This window comes from Loxodonta africana, chromosome 19 (assembly GCF_030014295.1).
Source record: "Loxodonta africana isolate mLoxAfr1 chromosome 19, mLoxAfr1.hap2, whole genome shotgun sequence".
Lineage (NCBI taxonomy): Eukaryota > Metazoa > Chordata > Mammalia > Proboscidea > Elephantidae > Loxodonta > Loxodonta africana.
The window spans coordinates 14,388,873-14,404,771 of NC_087360.1; the positions used below are offsets into that span (position 1 = coordinate 14,388,873).

The following is a 15,899-nucleotide window of genomic DNA, read 5'->3' on the forward strand; positions in this document are numbered from 1 at the left end:
GCCTGATTCCGACACCAGAGGCCTGAAGTCTTCCATAAGGACTAGAGATGATTATTGAGCACTTACTGTCTACCAGGTACAATGCAAGGGGTGTTTTTAAATGTGATCCCGCCACAGAAATCATTCTTTGCATGAATGAGGTTCCTGCTGAGGAAACTGAGTGCAGGGCTGTTAAGGCCTCTGGAAAGGATGGAGCCGGGGTTTGAATATGGGCCTCTTTGTTAAGTCTTCTTCCCATTAAAATCTAAATCTGCTGCCGTCGAGTCAATTCCAACGCATAGTGACGCTGTAAGACAGAGTAGAACAGCCCCATAGGGTTTCCAAGGAGCGCCAGGTGAATTCAAACTGCCGACCTTTTGGTTAGCAGCCATAGCTCTTAACCACTGCGCAACCAGGTTTCCCATTACAATCTACTGCCCCCCAAATACCACCTATGGCCAAGGCTGAACTCCCTTGGGAACTGGGAGCCATTGAACTTGATTCTAGAGCCAGGGCCATTGAGTTCTGAGGTTATTCTAGAGTCGTAGAATTCTGTGCTTCCTATTCAGTAAAGTATGGTGGTTAAGATGTGGACTCTAGAGTCAGTCTGCCTGGGTTCGAGTCTCCCTTAAAGCATTGATTACCAGCTGTACCACTCTGGGCAAGTTACCTATTTCTTTGTGCCTAAGTTTCTTTATTTTTTTTTTAATTGTACTTCAGTTGAGGGTTTACAGAGCAAACTAGTTTCTCATTAAACAATTAATAAACGTTGTTTCATGACGTTGGTTGCAAACCGCACGACATGTCAACACTCTCCTCTTCTCAACCTTGGGCTCCCCGTTACCAGCTTTTCTGTCCCCTTCTGCTTTCTAGTCCTTGCCCCTGAGCTGGTGTGCCTATTTAGTCTCGTTTCATTTTATGGGCCTGTCTGATCTTTGGCTGAAGGGTGAACCTCAGGAGTGACTTCATTACTGAGCTTAAGTGTGTCCAGGGGCCGTACTCTCAGGGTGTGCCTCAATTTCTTAATCCGTAAAATAAGGATATTATTACTAGGGGTCCCTGGGTGGCGCACATGGTTAAATGCTAACCAAAAGGTTGGAGATTTCAGTCCACCCAGAGGTGCCTCAGAAGAAAGACTTGGTGATTTACTTCCGAAAGGCCACAGCCATAGAAAACCCAGGGAACACCGTTCTAATGTGATACTGATTGGGCCATCATGAGTGGGAGTTGACACAGTAGTGGTTGGTTTCTATATTATTACTACATTATTGTTGTTATTATTACCAACCCACAGGGTTAATAGGAGGATTTAATGATTTTGTTAGGCAGAGCACTTAGAAAAGTATCTGGCACATAGGAAGTTTTCAATAAAGGTTATGACCCTATTTCTGTCATTGCTGATACTGTTGTTTGCCCCCAGTCTTCCACTGGAATGGTGTCTATTTTTCTATCTGCCTGACTTGGTGGGTTTTCTCTCCCCCTGCCCCCAGAAACCGCAGTCAAGCGCTCAGCTCCGAGGCGAGTGTGGATGAAGGTGGCGTCTTTGAAAGTCTGAAGGCAGAAACCACCTCTCCCCCAGCACTCTTCTCGGGCTTAACTGGCTTAACCGGCCTCCCCACAGGCAGCATCCCTGCCAACCCCTTCCCGTCCAGTCTGGTGCTGGGGTCCTCGGCCAGTGGCGGAGACGTGTTCATCCAGATGCCGGCCTCCAGGGAGGAGGCCGGGGACCGGGGGCAGGGGGGTGCCTACCACCACCGCCAGCCCCCGCACCACTTCCACCACGGCCACCGCGGGAGCTCGCTGCTGCAGCACGTGGGCGGGGACCACCGTGGGCACTCAGAAGAGGGGAACGATGACCAGCCCGGGACGCCCGCCCCTGCCCTGTCAGAGCTAAAGGCTGTCATCTGCTGGCTTCAGAAAGGGCTTCCATTTATCCTGATTCTCCTGGCCAAAGTCTGCTTCCAGCATAAGCTGGGTGAGTGCCTGGGTGTGGTTAGCCTGGGGCATCACCTGGAACCTGTGAATCCGGGCCAGGTGAAGGCTGTAAAGGCAGACGGCATTAAAAAAAAAAGTTGCCCTGGAATCAATTCTGACTCATAGCAACCCCACAGGGTTTCCAAGACCTTTGGGTTAGCAGCTGAGCTCTTAGCCACTGTGCCACCAGGGCTCTGACGTGGTGCATAGTGCTTAAAAACCCAAAAAACCAAACCCATTGCCGTCAAGTCAGTCCCAACTCACAGATACACTATAGGGCAGGGTAGAACTGCCCCATAGGGTCTCCGAGGCTGTAATCTTTATGGAGGCCGACTGCCACATCTTTCTCCTGTGGAGCAGCTGGTAAGTTCAAACCACTGACCTTTCAGTTAGCAGCTGAGCACTTTAACCACTGTGCCACCAGGGCTCCTTTTGCATAGTGGTGTGGCATTCTGAGTCAGACCTGGGTTCAAATCCTGACGGATGAGCTGTGTGACTTTGGGCAAGTAACTTGCCTTCTCTGAGCCTCAGTTTTATCATCTGTCTGGAAGTGGTAATGATAGAAATGTCCTCAGATGGTTGGTTGGTGTGAAGCAGTATAGTAAATAAGGTCTGAATCCTGGCTCCGCCTCTCCCTAGCTGTGTGGCTCTACGTAAGTTATTTAACCTCTCTGCGCCTTGGTTCCATCATTTGTAAAATGGGGATTCTAATAGTACATATTTCAGAGAATTGCAGTGAGGTTTAAATGAGTTAATACTTGTAAAGCACTTAGGACGGTGCCTGCAAGTAGTAAGTGCTGTGTAAGTGTAGATTATTATTTTTATTGTATCTTTTGGAGTCCCTGGGTGGCATAAACAATTACACGCTCGATATTTATCATGAAGACGTAAAATACTTAGCAAAGAAACGCACATAGCACCAAACCAAACTTGTTGCCATCGAGATAATTCCAACTCATAGCAGCCCTATAGGACAGTAGAACTGCCTCTAGGGCTCCAAGGAGCAGCTGGTGGATTCGAACTGCTGACCTTTTGGTTAACAGCTAAGTGCTTAACCACTGCACGACCAGGGCTCCAGTACATAGCAACTGCTCAATGGGTATCACCTATTATTGTTAGGAAATAAGGTAATGATTCATAAAGTACTTAGCCTAGTACCTAGCTCGTACTTAACATTCAATGAACGATGGGTGTTCTACCGTTATTATTACGGTTATTTCTTTTTGTTTTGTGGTCACGATGCTGCTGTGCCCCAAAGGAATTCTCAAAGTGGTTGTATTTGTCTTATGGTAGGAAATACCGCGTAGCCTACTGCCTGCCATAAGAAAATATCCAGAGGAGATTAGGCTTATTTGTCCCTCAAATCACCAGCCAACTCAAAGCACCCCATGTTTCTTGGGGGGGCGTGCTACTGGATGAACTCATTTTCTAGTCCTGGAAATGGAAGTGACCATGCCCCACCTTCTCTTGAATTTCGGCATACGCACAGCTAAGTTTTGTTCTTGAGTGTGGTCGTTTTCTTCTTCACTTGGCAATTTTTTTTTAATCAAATAGGAGAGTAGAAGGAGAGATTGTGACATTAACTAGTTTTGATTTTCTATGTATCCAGTGAAGAAACGCACCATCTCTTACAAAGCAGATTTGGGGAAATACCTGGAGCCCGTATACTGTGAAAAAAGTAAAAGCTGGCTCCGAGCATGATATTTAATTTTTTTTACTGAGCAGCATGACAGCTTCAGCATATTGTATAAAATGTGAATCCTGTCTACGGGAACCAAAAGTAGGATGTGAAAATCACTCAACCCACTGGTTACCATCAAGTCAGTTCCAACTCGTGGCAACCCCCTGTATAGCAGAGTAGAACTCTGCTCCGTAAGATTTTTTGAAAGCAGATTGCCAGACCTTTCTTCCAAGGTACCTTTGGGTGGACTTGACTTGCCAACCTTTCAATTAGTAGCTGAGCATATTAACTGCTTGCACCACCCAGGGACTCCATAAAAATCACTACTCAGGGAAAACTCCAGGATTCCAGCTTGGCAAAGCTTGGGAACAATGAAATGAAATACAGAAAAAAATTCAAGTATGTCTCCCTGCTGCCTGGATGATATTTACCTGTCAGCTTGGAAACTTTTTCTCCTTTAACATTACACTTTAATTCTTTATGCTGTTGCCGTCTTCTTTGTGTGCTTTTATTACAAACACGTATTTTGGGTTCTTTTTAACAGTGAAATGATATAGATACCATTTACTAAAGCTAGAGATAATACAATTTAGACATTATCACTTCAAAGTCCCTGCTGTTGTTATTCTGCCCATTTTACAGATGAGGAAACGGGCTTAGAAAGGTGCGGTGTCCTGCCCAAGCTCACACACAGAAGAAGTGGCAGAGCCTGGATTTGAGCCCAGGTCTACAGAGCCCATAGTCCTATAGTGCAATAAAATGCCCCACAGTGGCCTAAATTCCATCCCTAAATCCGATGCCTATCCTCAGAGTGGGTCAGGGTTCCCAGTCGTCTACATGGCAGCCCAAACCCTCCAGAAGTGGGATTTTCCCTCTTCTGTGAGTTTTTTTTGTGTGAGTAGCCTGTATGCTCCGAGGGCACCAGGGATGGGTCTTTTTTAACTTTGCTCACAGGCCCTCGCAGGCCCAGTGCCAAGCCTGATGATAAGTCAGTATTGTTGGACCCTCCTCTATCCCGCAGGCATTGCTGTGTGCATTGGGATGGCCAGTACCTTCGCCTACGCCAACTCTACGCTCCGAGAACAGGTCTCGCTGAAGGTGAGTCACCTGGTGTATTAGTCTTCTGTGGCTGCTACAAAAAATGATCACATACTTAGTGGATTAAAACAGCACAAATTCATTACCTTACCCTTCTGTAGATCAGAAGTCCAAAATGGGTCTAAAATCAAGGGATCAGGATATTACTTTCTAGAGGCTCCAGGGGAAAATCTGTTTCCTTGCCGTTTCCAGCTTCTAGAGGCCTCCTACATTCCTTGGCTTATGGCCCCTTCCTCCATCTTCAAAGCAACAGCATTGCTTCTCTCTAACTATTCACCCAATGTCACATTTCCCTCTGACTCTCTTCTGCCTCCCCCTTTCACTTTCAAGGGCTCTTATGATCACATTCGGTGCACCTAGGTAATCGAGAATAATCCCCCCTTTTTTTTAAGGTCAGCTGAATCACAACCTTAATGCTGTCTGCCGTCTTGATTCTCCATTGCCATGGAACTTAACGTATTCACAGATTGCCGGGATTAGGATGTGGACATCTTTGGTGACCATTCTTCTGCCAGCCACCTGTGGGCAGATCCCCAGAAATGCCATCCTTCTCCTGCAGCCCCCAGGAGCAGTGTATCCTCTGTGTGCTCCTGGCCCAGTCCCTTTCACCCTTCTGGCATTCAGTCTGTTAGCTCAATTCCAACCCACCTTCACGGTGAAGACCGTTCCACTGGTGCTACTGGGTTTCACCACCATCATCGTGAGTCCGCTGTAAGATTGGCTTTTTAGTGACTATTTGCCTAGCACAAGTCTAAGCCCACTGCATATGTCATCTTGCCAGTTCATCAGTAAACAATGGCTCAGAGACACCAAGTTCTTTGTCTGAGGTCACACAGCCAGTGTAGGTGGTGGCCTCAGCATTTGAACCCAGATGGTTGACCCAGAGCCTATGCCCATCCTGGGTTGAAATCCCAGTTCCTCCACCCACTGTGAGCTTTTGAACAGATTACCTTGGTAACCTCAGCCTCCGGTTGCTGCCTCAGATGAAGGGTCTTTTCGTGCTAACATCAGAGACCCATTGAGAGGACTGGATGAGATTGTGCATGGAAGGTATTTAGCACAGGAAACATTTAATGGCAGTTTTTTTTTTTTCATATATTTTTTACACTTATGATTTCTACTGCACATGGGATCTCATTGTCCTCACCTTTGACCTTTCTCTGTGCCCTCTGCTTTCTCAAAATTGCTTAGGCTTCCCTGAGGCATAGAGGACAGCTTAGCCTCCATTTGACCCATGAGCACCTTGAGGTCCAGAATTGGGACTGGAGCCAGAGGTTCTTCTTGACCCTTAGTCTCATCCACTTCATTTAAACTCCTGCTGCTGTTGTTAAAACAGCAGGTAAACTCAGTACCACAGTGGGAGGCTTTGGAGGCTGGCTCCCTCTCAAAGGCAATAAGACCCAGATGGGGCCTTGAGTTGAATTTTAGGGGCCTAGAGTATTTTTTTTTTTTTTTTTTAGAGTATGCCTGGATCCGTGGGCAGGCTTCTAGGAGTCCTGGAACCCTATGAAGCTACACGTGACGTTTTGCCTGAATGCGTGTATTTCCTGTGAAAGAGGCTCCATGTGACTGTCAGAAAGCTTAGGAATCTCAGTTTCTTACTAGACAGCTACCCCCTTTGTCCTTCAGAGTGTAACTGCTCAGAGCATGGCTTCTGCCCCCTTTCTGCTCCGCCGTTGATCTGGATTTACCGAGAATTAAACTGGAGTCTGTTATTTATTGGGGTAAAAAGGACTGCCAACTGGATTAATCCCATTGATAAATAAGAGCAGTTGGTTTGTTTGAGGTGGTTTCTAGGGTCGTTGACCTTGAATGCTCCTGGAATAATGGGTAGATGGAGATGCACCATTTATTTTGTCCACTCTGTGGACATGTGTATCATAACAGCACGTGGGGCACTGGGCTATGTCTGGAGACAGTGCGTATTGAGCATTTACACAGGCAAGGTTACACTGGGAAAGTTATGACCTCATCTTATGCCAGCCCTGCAGCCACCCTGGTCCAGGAAAAGATGCAGGTTTGAGCATTAGCAGCAGAGGGGTCTGTGTCTGTCTGCCAGGGTACACACGCTCTGCTCTGTACCTCCTCCGAACATTTCCAAGGATTTGCTCTCAGGCCGAGAAGCTACTATGAAATGACAAATTGAGAAAGGTTTCCCGTTTCTCTTTCTGAAAGTAAACAGAAATGAGGATGGAGAAAGATACTTGGGGCTGGATTGTGAAGGGCTTTAATGGTCAAGGTGTATGAGTTTGAATTCCATCCTATAAATACGGCTCTGCAATGAACAACCAGCCCTGGGGAGTGTCCCAGAAGTCCATTCCAGGAAAAGTTAGAGCAGATGTTTCTAACCAGTAGATCTGAATCTACTGCTGGGTCATAAAGCCTTAACAATCAGACTTAGCATTTAGTGAGCCTGAAATATGTGTCTGTACCAGACTGAATGTTGTGAATTTCTGACTCACAGACAACTCGTACTTGTGCGTTAATGTTACGTAAATTCACCCTCACGTTGACACGCTTGAACCAACCCCCACTTGCAACAAATTCTTCATCACAATCACCTTCACTTGGTACACATGCAGCTTTTAAATCACTGAAAAGTCTTTGAGCCTTTTCTTGGACTAACCCAAACCCACTGCCATCGAGTCAATTCCAACTCACAGCATCCCTATAGGATGGAGTAGAACTGTCCCTCAGGGTTTCCAAGGCCATAAATCCTTACAGAAGCAGACGGCCACATCTTTCTCCCACAGAGCAGCTGGTGGGTTCGAACTGCCGACCTTTTGGTTATCAGCTGAGTGCTTTAGCCACTGTACCACAAGGGCCCCTGTCTTGCACTAAAACCAAAACCAAACCAAACCCTTTGCCCTTGAGTTGATTCCGACTCGTAGCGACACTATAGGAGAGAGTAGAACTGCCCCATAGGGTTTCCAAGGAGTGGCTGGTGGATTTGAGATGTCAACCTTTTAGTTAGCTGCCAAGCTCTTAACTATTGTGCCACCAGGGCAGGTAAGGCCAAATAAGAACCATATGCACCTGTTCTGATGTACCTACAAATTCTTGAAAACACACTTAGGAATGGATCTCATTCATAACTCAGGGACTGCCTGTAGAAATGTTAATCCTTAACAATACCCCATTTCCAAATGAGGACACTGGGGCTTAACACATGTGCCCTTGAGCAACAGTTACTTAACCACTCTGTGCCTCAGTTCTTAGCAATAAATGTAAGTTAACAGATAGCTGTGTGCCAGCCAGTTTTCAGCATTTTATGTACACAAGTTCTCAGAACTCTGCAACGTAGCTACTAATATACCCATTTTGCAGATAAGAATAGGGAAATACAGAGAGTTTAAGTGGCTTGCCTGGGCTGCACAGTTCCCAGGTAGCAGACCGAGGATTTCAACCTAGACTGTTCAGCTCCAGAGTCTGTGCTGCTAACCACAGTGCTTTCCTGTGTTTCTGGATAGTTCTCCATAAAGGTTTCCACCACTCTGTCAGCTTCTCTGTGACCACCCCTTGAGTTCAAGTGAAATGGAAAGATGCTCATGTCCTTCCATTCAGCATCAGCTCTGCCTTCTCCAAACCCTCGAGAAAGGAAAAAGTTGGTACTCATCACGGAACATTCTAGAGTGTTCTGCCATGGGTGCATTGCAGCTTTCCCACAGGTCTCTTGCTTTCTCTCCAGGAGAAGAGGTCGGTGCTGGTCATCTTGTGGATCTTGGCCTTTCTGGCGGGGAACACCCTGTATGTGCTCTACACCTTCAGTTCTCAGCAGCTATACAACAGGTCAGCAGGAGAGTTCCACTCCTACAATGGTGTGAAGGGGAGTCGGGGCTTGGTGGGCTTGGGACACCGAATCCCTTTACCTGAGAATGATGTAGCAGTAACTTTCAAATTCCTCCCTGTTATATACACACATATACCTAGAGCAGCACCCTCCAGTAGAAACACAATGTGAGCCAAATACGTAATTTTACATTTTCTAGTAACCACATTAAAAGTTTTTTTAAAGAAATAGGTGGAATTAATTTTAATAGTAGATTTTATTTCACTGGACGTACCCAAAATGTTATCATTCCAATAAGCAATCAATATAAAAAATTACTGAGATGTTTTACATTTTTTTATGTTAAGACTTTGCAACCTGATATTTTATACTTACAGAACGTGCCATTTCAGACTAGCTACATTTCAGTCCCCAGTATGGCTGGTGGCCTCCGTATTGGACAGTGCAGACCTAGAATATTTCTGGAAGGATGCATGGGAAACTTGAAACAGTAGCTGACCATGAGATGGGGACTATAGATCAGAAACTTACTTTTCACTGTGTAGCTTTTTGTCTCTTCAGTCTTTTTTCTTCCTTATGAATGTAATAGCTTTTAAAAATTATATTAATGTATATATATATCTTTTTAGTCTATAAAGATACACACTTAAACAGAGGTTAGCGAACTACAGCCATCCACCTGTTTTTATAAATAAAGTTTTATTGGAACACAGCCATACCCATTCATTTACATGCTACTTTCCTGCTACAGTGGCAGAGTAGAGTCATAGCAACAGAGACCATATGGCCTACAAAGCCTAAAATATTTACACTCTGGCCCTTTCCAGAAAAAGTTTGCAGACCCCTAACCTAAAATATTAGCTATATTTCTCTAGGTGTTAGATAGGTGGGTTATTATTTTTTTGTAGTCATCTATATTTTATAGTTTTTTTGTAATTTTTTAGATAGGTGGGTTATTATTTTTTTGTAGTCATCTATATTTTATAGTTTTTTTGTAATGAATATGTATTTTTCCATAAAAATAGTAGTGCTTTTTTTTTTAATTAGAGGGTAAAAATGTCTACTCATCTGGTTTGAGCTGGGCAGAAACAAGGGTACAGGGCTCTTGACCCAGTCATGTAACTTCTCAGGTGACTTATTAACGCAGCATTCTGTGCAATGTGACAGGCGTGCGGCAAAGCCAGAGAAATCAAATGGATCACTTAGCCCTGATTTAGCATAAACTTCCTTAAAATATCCCCATCACATTGGTAGCCCACCCCCTAGAAATTCTTTTGAAACAAGGAAGCTGCCCTTCTAGATCTGCCAGCGTTAACTAAGCAGGCAGGACCTCGCTTGCTCACTCACATAAGTGTGTTAAAAGGCCAAAAGTTGTCTTTACTAAGTTCTTTCAGGACTGTTGCTAGTCAGTTAGGAGTGAGTTTCCCCTGGTGCCCAGCGTAGTGCTTAGTTCATAGCATTTGCACTATTATATTTGTCAAATAAATAAATATATCAGAATTTTCTAATAACTATATTTTAGAGCTGTTTTAGGTTTATGGAAAATTGTGCAAAAAGTACAGAGAGTTCTCCTATTCCTTCTCCTGCCTGTGCACTGTTTCTCTTATTATTCCCTTGCATCTGTGTAGTATCTGTGTTATAACTGATGAACTGATATTGATATGGTATCACTAAGGTCCATAGTTTACCTTAGAGTTCACTCTTTGCGTTGTATAGTCCTATGAGTGTTTACAAATGTCTGTCACTTCCACCTTTACAGTATCTAGAAGAATAGTTTCACTGCCCTAAAAATACCTTATGCCCCACCTATTAATCCTTTTCCCTGCCCCCCTGAGCCCCTGGCAACTACTGATCTTTTCACCGTCTCCGTAGTTTTGCCTTTTCCGGAATGGCACATAGGTGGAATCGTACAGTATGTAGTTTTTTCTGATGGGATCCTTTCACCTAGCAATATGCATTTAAGGTTCATCTGTATCTTTTCTTAGTCTCTGAATTTTAAAATTAACTTTATTCTTCTAATTTCAAAAGTAGTTTATTTTTAATGGTAAAAAGTTGGAAAACACATAAAAAAAACCCAAAATCATTTCCAATCCTATCACCCAACAAAAAACTAAAACCAAACCCAGTCCAAGGAGCGCCTGGTGGATTCGAACTGCTAACCCTTTGGTTAGCAGCCATAGCACTTAACCACTACACCACCAGGGTTTCCAATCACCCAACAGAAACTCTTAATTTTTACGTATATGTGCATATTTGTTATGGAAGTTTTATCAGACAGAACATACCATTTAATAACCTTTTCTTTTTTATTTAGCAGTGTATTACTTTAAGTCAACAGGTAGCATTTATTGAAGCTTCCGCTGTGTGTGCCCAGAACTATATTAAGAAAACCTGTCAAAGAGGGCCCTTAGGGTTACTACTTTAGCCAGTCGGGCATTCTTTCTTTAGGCATTGCATGATCCAGGGGCTCAAACAATTCAAGAAAAGGTTAAGAAGAAGGCCTGAAAAAAAGACAGGAACCAGGGAAATTTCCGGAATTTGACAGCCAGAATTCATGGACATTCACTCTGATGTCCAGCTATTGGCATGATTTGATTTTTTTGCTGGCAGTCTCTATTTCTCCTTTGCAATTCAAGAGAAGAGCCCCTGATTGGCTTTTCGTAGGTCGGGGGTCTAGTCCTGGCCCAGACAGCTGTGGCAGGACAGGGCCACAGAGTCCAGTGGGGATGTAGGGGTTTTACCCGAGAATGGCTGTGGTGAGCGGTTTTCAGAGTAGAGAGGCACGGGCTGGGAAGACACCCCATGTTAGCTACTCCACAGAATCTGAGGGCTCTTTGCGGAAGGGTCCTAGGAGACCGAGGGGAAGTCACAGATCCATATCAAACAAAAAATAGCCCTGGTGGTACAGTGGTTACGACCTCAGTTGCTATCCAAAAGGTCAGCAGTTTGAATCCACCAGCCACTCCTTGGAAACCCCATGGGGCAGTTCTATTCTGTCCTATAGGGCTGCTCTGAGTCAGAATCAGCTAAGGGTTTTGGGTTAAGGCACCGCCGAATACTGTGTTCTTTTTATCAATAGTTTACACAGCCAGACACCGTGCAAAAGTACAGTCTTCTCTTTTAGGCAGTTATGGTGGCATGCTGAGTTTTTTCCATACCATGTCATTATTACAGGTGAATACAAATAAATTAACTAATACCAAGCTTAAGGAGCCCTGGTGGTGCGACGGTTAAGTGCTCGGCTGCTAACTGAAAGCTTGGCAGCTCCTACCCACCCAGCAGCTTCGTGGGAGAAAGACCTGGCGATTTGTTTCTGTAAAGAATACAGAAAGAATATAGAAAACCCTATGGGGGCAATTCTGCCCTGTCACGTAAGGTCTCTGAGTCGGAATCGGCTTAACGACACCTAACAACAACAACGGTAGTGCTGAGCTGGCAAGAGCTGCTTAAGTGCTCGTTAAATTGAACTGTTCTGCAAGTTGAATGTTAGCTGCTTGTACTACGGCTTTCAAATGCAATATTTACATTGCTGTGGTCATAGTGAACCATGATTCTCAATAAATTAATGGCTTTTATTAAAAAAAAAAAAAAATGGTTCCTAGACTTTGGGATTTCACAGACCATTAAAACATCCCCAAAACAAAGTCCAGGGGTCCACCATGTATACCAACATGTTCTTTTAATTAAGAACATCTTAAAAAAAATGGTGATTCCCCCCCCACCATTATATCCTAAAAGAAAGGGATTTTAACACCAAAGGATTAATAAAGAGCAGTCCTTTAGGTGGAATAAATTTAGATTCATTTAAAAATATGTATGTTTGATTTGAATAGATGGAAGATTTACAATGAATTTGTATTATGATTCTAATTTTAAACTGTAATGAAGTAAAAAACCAGTATGTAATGGTGGGAAAAAAAAAATATTAGGGAGTCACTGAGCTAGAGAATGTCACCAGGCTGGAGGTGCCCACTGCAGAAACCAGCAGGACTGTTGTGATTGAAAGAAGAGTTTCTTGTGGATGAGCTGGGGGCTGGGGGGAGAGAGAAAGAAGGAGGGGAAGAATGTCCGTCAGGGAGAGCCTCTAGGACAAGGTGAAACTCGAGCCAGGCTTTCTGATGATGTTCATCTGCCTTGAAAATGCACTTTGAGGAATGAACGGTTACCCTACCCTCTGAAGACCACCCCAAAAAAGCAATTTGGAGAGGCTGTTCCAAGGCATCAACACCCATCTCACATCCTGCATTAGTTATGTGGTTCCTGGTGGGGAGCAGAGGAGGTGCAGTTTCCCAGAACCTTCGGTAGATTTCCAGCTGAATGCTATTCTCTGGCCACGGTCAGGTTCACAGGCTCAGACCTCTGTGCCCTCGTCAAGCCAGGGCCGAATCAGACTGGCAGCACAGAGCGAGAGAGCCAGAGTGGCTGGAGAGAAACGGACCAGAGCAGACTCCTCTTCCTTACTGCTGTCTCAGATCTCAAATCTGGTTGCAGGTGATACCAACACCACCTTTTCTTATTTTGTCCTCCCAGTGACCAAGCAAGGTATCACTATGTGTATTTCCCAGGTGAAGAAACAGAGCCCTAGAGAAGCCAAGTACATGTTTTCAGAGTCACATGGCTCTGGACAGCAGAGCCAGCCACCCAACAGCCAACTCTGTCCAGAGCTTAGGGTCTTAACCACCATCTCTCATCAGAATCACCCAGAGAGTGTCTTGTAAAAATGTGTATTCCCAGGCCCCACCCCAGACCTAGTGAATCAGAATCTCTAGGGTGGGGCCCAGGAATCTGCCTTTTTTATGATGTTGCCTGGTCCCTCAAAGTGTTTGGATGTGTCTAGGAAAGTTCTATGCTTTCACTTTGGTCCAGTTGTGCTGACTTCCCCCGTATTGTGTGTCGTCCTCCCCTTCACCGAAGTTGACACTTGTCTGCTATCTACTGATTTCCCTTCCCCCTCCCTCTCCACCTCAGGTGATTCTGAGGCATGTGGAAGTTTGAGAACCTCTCAAGTGTTTTCTGGTTCTTAATTCTTGCTGTGCATTGGAAATTCTGATTTAATTGGGCTGAGTTGGAATGGACATCAGCAGTTTTCAGAAACTTCCCTCTTGATTCACATGCACAGCTTGGGTTAAGAACCTCTGCTCTTTGCTCTAGAATTGGAAAGATTTGACACCACCTTGCTAACTATATTCTCAAAAAGGAGGATTTCAATCCCAGTGACATCATCAGAGAACTAGGTGTGGTTGGCTGCCCATCTCCTCTGGAAGTAGGGATGGTACCGTTGACACCCTTTTTTTCTCTTTTACTTGGAAGAATCCAACCCTTCTGGGCTGACTAAGACAGCACTAATCCCAGACCGACTCTGTCGAGCTTGAGTCTCCACCTTCTCCCATCCATGATCCCTTCCATACAGCACAATTGTATCAGTCAGGATCAGTTTTGCCATTGCTGCTATAACAAACTTCTACTTTCACAAACAATTGGACACTTGGCTACTAACTGAAAGGTTGGCAGTTTGAATCTGCCCAGAGGTCCCTCAGAAAAAAGACCTGGCGATTTACTTCTAAAAGATCACAGCCATTGAAAATGTTATGAAGCAAAGTTTTACTCTGATACCCATGGGGTTGTCTTGAGTCAGAGTCAACTCAACAGCATTTGGGTAAAACAAAAAACTTTCTCATTAGTTTATTTCTTGCTCATTCACAACCCAATGCAGGTTGGACAGCCTTCCCCCATCTTTTAGCTATACCATCTGGAACATGTAGCCTCCAAGGTCACTTTGGCAGAGGAAGATAGGGAAGCAAGGACTCCCACAAGGGCTTTTAGGGGAACATCACTTCCTGGAAGTGGTGACTATCCCTTCTACCTACATCCCATTGGCCAGAACCCAATCACACAGCCCCAAATTAACTACAAGGGAAGCTGGGAAATGCTGTTGCTGCTGTTATGTGCAGTTGAGTGGAACTGCTCCATAGGGTTTTCTAGGCTGCAGTCTTTACAGGAGCAGATCGCCAAGTCTTCCCCCCATGGAATCACTAGAAGGATTCGAACCACCAACCTTTTGGTTAGCACCCAAGCACTTAACTGTTGCACCACCAGGGCTCCTTCTAGGAAATGTAGTCTTCGTCTATTCCCAGGAAGGGGGAACTGTGGTGAACACAGTTACCTGTGCCACAGGAATCCATTAGTTAATAGCAAACCAAAAGACCAAACCCATTGCCATCGAGTCGATTCCGACTCATAGCAACCCTAAAGGACAGAGTAGAACTGCCCCATAGAGTTTCCACGGAGCACCCGGTGGATTCTAACTGCTGACCTTTTGGTTAGCAGCCATAGCACTTAACTACTATGCCACCAGGCTTTTTGGTTAATAGAAGGAGTGTAAAATGATAATAACCTATCAACTGTGCCGACCTGACCAGGGTTAGCAGAAGAAACTTCTCAGACAGTTCTCAGGTTTGCTTAGTTTTACGTATGTTTTTTTCCCAACCAAAAACCCTTCCTTTCTTTGTTCCGCATCTTGACTGTGCTCCATACCTCTCTGAATCTGTTTGTACCACTGATTAGGGGGATTGTCTGTGGTGCTGCCTACTTGCATTCCTAAATTTGGTTTATACACCCATTTCTTATTAGGTGCCATCAAGTCAATTTTGACTTACAGCAATACCACGTGACGAAGCAGAGGTGCCCCATAGAGTTTCCTAGGCTGTAATCTTTATGGAAGCAGATTGCCAGGTCTTTCTTCCTTGGATCCATTGAGTAGGTTCAAACCTCCAACCTTTCTCTTTGCAGCTGAGCACTTAACTGTTGTACCACCAGGACTCCTTTTTTGGTGGCACCCTGCCATGTTTATAATACAGGGAGGGTTTGGTGGTCCTAGGTCCCTCTTTGGTCTGTGGTCGTGCCTTTCCCTGTGATAATCCCAGGCTAGCTGATTGACTTCCACAGTCGGCCCTCTCTGTTATCTTTCTATGATTGCAGCTAGATGGAGACCTGACTTACACTTTGTGTGTTTTATCTCAGAGGCATTGGTTGGTGTTAAATGCATTTATCAGGATTTTCTCTTTTCATCATTTTTGTGCTTTTCCTGTTAGTTTTTTTTTGGGGGGGGTGTGCAAGGGTGTTTTTCCACAGGTTGATAATTGTTTGTATTTATTTTTAAAGTACTAGAAATTGAATTTAATCCTCTAGGAACTAAAAGATTTGACATCACCATCACTGTTATATTCCTAGAAAGGAGGATCTCCATCCCAATGACACTATCAGAGAACTATAATAACTTAATTAACTATGTAACTAATAACATACCAGTTATGAAAAAAACCAAACCCATTGCAGTTGAATTGATTCTGACTCACAGCAACCCTTCAGGAAACCATA

General features: G+C 44.5%; 1 protein-coding gene and 1 non-coding gene across 3 annotated transcripts in view; both read left to right on the forward strand.

The window, feature by feature from the left end:
* Nucleotides 1-15,899, forward strand: part of RNFT2 (ring finger protein, transmembrane 2) — a 71,030-nt gene that overhangs the window by 6,354 nt on the left and 48,777 nt on the right. For both annotated transcript variants that reach the window (XM_023559465.2, XM_064272261.1), the window contains exons 3-5: nucleotides 1,470-1,954; nucleotides 4,656-4,732; nucleotides 8,421-8,521. In XM_023559465.2, coding sequence (XP_023415233.1) covers nucleotides 1,470-1,954; nucleotides 4,656-4,732; nucleotides 8,421-8,521 — 663 coding nt within the window. The remainder of the gene's footprint in view (nucleotides 1-1,469; nucleotides 1,955-4,655; nucleotides 4,733-8,420; nucleotides 8,522-15,899) is intronic.
* LOC111753158 (small nucleolar RNA SNORA15) lies at nucleotides 11,568-11,708 on the forward strand. The gene has a single exon (XR_002788021.1). It is a non-coding gene; the product is annotated as a small nucleolar RNA SNORA15 (small nucleolar RNA).